At 53.8% G+C, this 3,391-nt stretch overlaps 1 protein-coding gene across 1 annotated transcript in view; it reads left to right on the top strand.

Annotated features, from left to right (window-relative positions):
- LOC100961499 (granzyme B) overlaps positions 1-2,482 on the top strand; it is a 3,196-nt gene extending 714 nt beyond the window's left edge. The window contains exons 2-5 of the mRNA XM_023508161.1: positions 326-530; positions 1,033-1,168; positions 1,374-1,634; positions 2,263-2,482. Coding sequence (XP_023363929.1) covers positions 326-530; positions 1,033-1,168; positions 1,374-1,634; positions 2,263-2,424 — 764 coding nt within the window. The 3' untranslated portion in view covers positions 2,425-2,482. The remainder of the gene's footprint in view (positions 1-325; positions 531-1,032; positions 1,169-1,373; positions 1,635-2,262) is intronic.
- The last annotated feature ends 909 nt before the right edge of the window (positions 2,483-3,391 follow it).

Below are 3,391 nucleotides of genomic sequence, written 5' to 3'. Positions count from 1 at the left end.
AATAGGACACGGTGACATCTAGATCCCTGCACTTACGTCCTGGCCATTAGACAGCAGCACTATCCTGGGTCTCACAAGACTCACAAAGGTCTTAGGAACTCACGTGAAACAAAGAAAATTCAGTGGAGGAATTATCAGGAGCCTCTGGGATTTTACCATCCCTAAGAGGTGTGCTCACCTCCAACTATGTGTGGAAGAAAGATTTATGACCAAGGTCTGCTGTTCTCTCATTTACCAGAGGAGGAAGTTGAAGCCCTTCCCCCCACCCCCTCCAACTCCAGGCCACCAAAGGCTCCCGGATGCCTGGTCCTTCTGCTGCATTCAGCAGATGCCAGGTGGTGGGCTCAGTGGGTGCACACAAGCAGACAGACTTTTCCTTTAGGGGAGATCATCGGGGGACATGAGGCCAAACCCCACTCCCGCCCCTACATGGCCTATCTTCAGTACTGGTATCAACGGACACCGAAGTACTGTGGTGGTTTCCTGATACGAAAAGACTTCGTGCTGACAGCTGCTCACTGCAACGGCAGGTGAGGAGGAGATTTCCAGGCCCTCTGGAAAATACTCCATAGAGACCACTGTTTTTTTCCCAGGAACACAAGTGCCAGGAGGGCTTCTTAGAGAAAGAGGGCAGTAAGTCCCATGAGGAGAGGGGAAGGTTAGGGTCAGAGGCACCACTGAAGTGAGGGAAGAACAGAGTGGTCACACCTGCCATATTCAGAGCTGGGGGCATGCTTTGGTGTAAGAACAGAAACTAAAGCAATTTCACATGTTTTCCTGGGGAGAGAACTGAGTCCTGAGAACCACTGGTGCAATTTACCAGAATTCCACTTCCTGGGGCCCTCCTGTCCCCTCAATTTCCCCTCAGCTGTAGCCCTGCCCTGGCTGTCATCTGGTCCTCATGACTCTTGGGCTGTACCCTGTGACTTCACATGCCCTCAGCCCCTCTGTGCTCTCTGTGCAGCTCCAGAAGTTCATCCTGAGCCCAGGACCAGAGTGGTCTGTTTTCTCCTAACTGTGCTCTCTGTGTAGCTCCATGAATGTCACCCTGGGAGCCCACAACATCAAGGAACAGGAGAAAACCCAGCAGTTCATCCATGTGAGAAAAGCCATTCCCCACCCAGACTATGATTCTGAGGTCTACACTAATGACATCATGCTGCTGCAGGTGAGGCAAACTCCTGCTGCTCTCTCTCTACCTGGCCCTGTTGCCCCTCCCACTGTGACGCTGTCCCTTCTTCCCTCCTGTCCATCCTGGCTGCTTGACCAGTTCCTATGCCTCAGAGGGGAGGGAAGGAGGGTCAGCCCTAGCATAGTGCCTGGGCCCAGGCGGCCACTGTCTGACCTGGACTTTCTTGCCTCTTCCCCACCAGCTGGACAGAAAGGCCAAGCGGACTGCAGCTGTGCAGCCCATCAGGCTGCCCAGGGTCACAAGCAGGGTGACACCGGGGATGGTGTGCAGTGTGGCCGGCTGGGGCCGGATTGCTACACTGGGCCCATCCTCAGACACGCTGCAGGAGGTGACGCTGACAGTGCAGGAAGATGAGAAGTGTGAATCCCACTACCCCAAGAACTACAATGGGAGCATACAGATTTGTGTTGGGGACCCAAAGCTAAAAAAGTGTTCCTTTCAGGTAAGACAATGAATCTTCCAGCTTGGTGCTTGGAAAGGGGAAGTTTGAGAAAGATCAGGGATCTGGAGACCCAAGCAGTAGGGAACTCCTTCACCCACTAGGCTGCCATCTTTCTCTTGGAAAGAGAAGAGGGGAGCAGCCCAAGCTAACTGGGGCCTCTACACACTCAGCACGGGATCTCTGGTGAATGGAAGGATTTGTTTGCAACACTCCAGTCCCCTCCTCCCCCCACTCCTCCTCACGGGTCACTGGTATTAACAAACTGTGGTTCCTGAGGGGGTGATAATTATAAGCAGGTGGCTCCTGGAACAGGCACCCAGTGTGGTGAAAAGGCTCATCCTCCTAAGTGTCAGCCCTACTCACCTGCCTCTGTGTCCATAAACAGTGACCTTGAGGTAACAGTTCAACACACTTTTATAAGGAGAGGACCCCAGGACCTGGGGGAAGAGGACTAAGGCTGGTCACTGGGGTGAGGGGAAGCAGTGACAATGTCCAGGATCAGCTGAGGGCCCCCCAGAGGCCTGCCCTGCCCCACCCCCAGATGGGCCATGCAAACTCGCCATCTCCAAGAAAGGGCCTGAGGGCAAGACCAGGACAGCACCAGGTCAGTCCTCCCCTCTATTCACAGGGAGACTCCGGGGGCCCTCTGGTGTGTGACAATGTGGCCCAGGGCATTGTCTCCTATGGAAGGAAGAATGGGAGTCCTCCACGAGTCTTCACCAAGGTCACAAGTTTCCTACCCTGGATACACAAAACCATGAAACGCCTCCAACTGCAGGAAGCAGACTAAGCCCCCTCTGCGAATGACCAAGTTCTCTGGATCTCAGTCCAGATTTATACCAGGGGAGGTGCCAGCAACTGAATAAATGTACCCCAGCTAAGCAGGAAAGTCTGCTTCTTGTTTATTCATTGACTCTCACTCATAGGTACCAACTCTGTGCTAGGCAGGCCAGTGACAGAAATCTGAGGTTTTCTCCTTTCTCCTTCCTTTTCCCCTCACCCCCTCCCAAACCCCCAGCAAAGCTGTGGCCCACCTTCTTGTTCACACTGGTCTCTCCAGGGCCTGCCCTTATGCCAGGGCTCAAACTGAGCACAGTTAGGAGAAAACAGACCACTCTGGTCCTGGGCTCAGGATGAACTTCTTACCTCCTTCCTCTGCATTGTATGACAGAGAAGCAGGCACAGTCCAAGGTGTCTGCAAAAATAAGGGTCCACCCCACTGAGGCACCCCCACCTCTCCTTGTCCTCTTCTGAGCTCATTGACCAGTACAGCCTTTAGCCTCCCAGCTGCCCCTTCTTTGTCCCTAATGAAAACTCCCAGAGTTTACCAACTCCTGTCCTCTCCAGACCATGGGTCTGAGCTGGCCCCTCCCTCATATCTCCCCTGCTAAGATACTCACTGACCCACGTGTTTCCTTCAGGCTCTCACCACTGGGATGCCTGCCTGGCTCATACACTAGCCAAGAGGGACTCAGAGGGACCAGGCAGGACCCAGGGAGGACAAGGCTGGCAGGACCTCCCTCCTAAATCCTTGGCCCCATCTCTCCCCTGGACAGGGCCAGCTCAACTCTTCACACCCAGCCCACTGTCCTTATATGCTCAAGATCCACTGGTCACCTGGTCACACAGCAGTGTAAGCCCCTTTCAGCTTGTCCCTGTTTGTCACTGCCAGCCTCTAGGCCAGTGGTTCTCAACCTTCCTAATGCCACAATGTATTTTCATTGTTTAAAAGGTGTTGTGACCCACAGGTTGAGAAC

Source organism: Otolemur garnettii, unplaced genomic scaffold (genome assembly GCF_000181295.1).
Source record: "Otolemur garnettii isolate 467f Iridium unplaced genomic scaffold, OtoGar3 scaffold00225, whole genome shotgun sequence".
NCBI classification, from domain to species: domain Eukaryota; kingdom Metazoa; phylum Chordata; class Mammalia; order Primates; family Galagidae; genus Otolemur; species Otolemur garnettii.
This window is presented reverse-complemented; position numbering and strand designations above follow the sequence as displayed.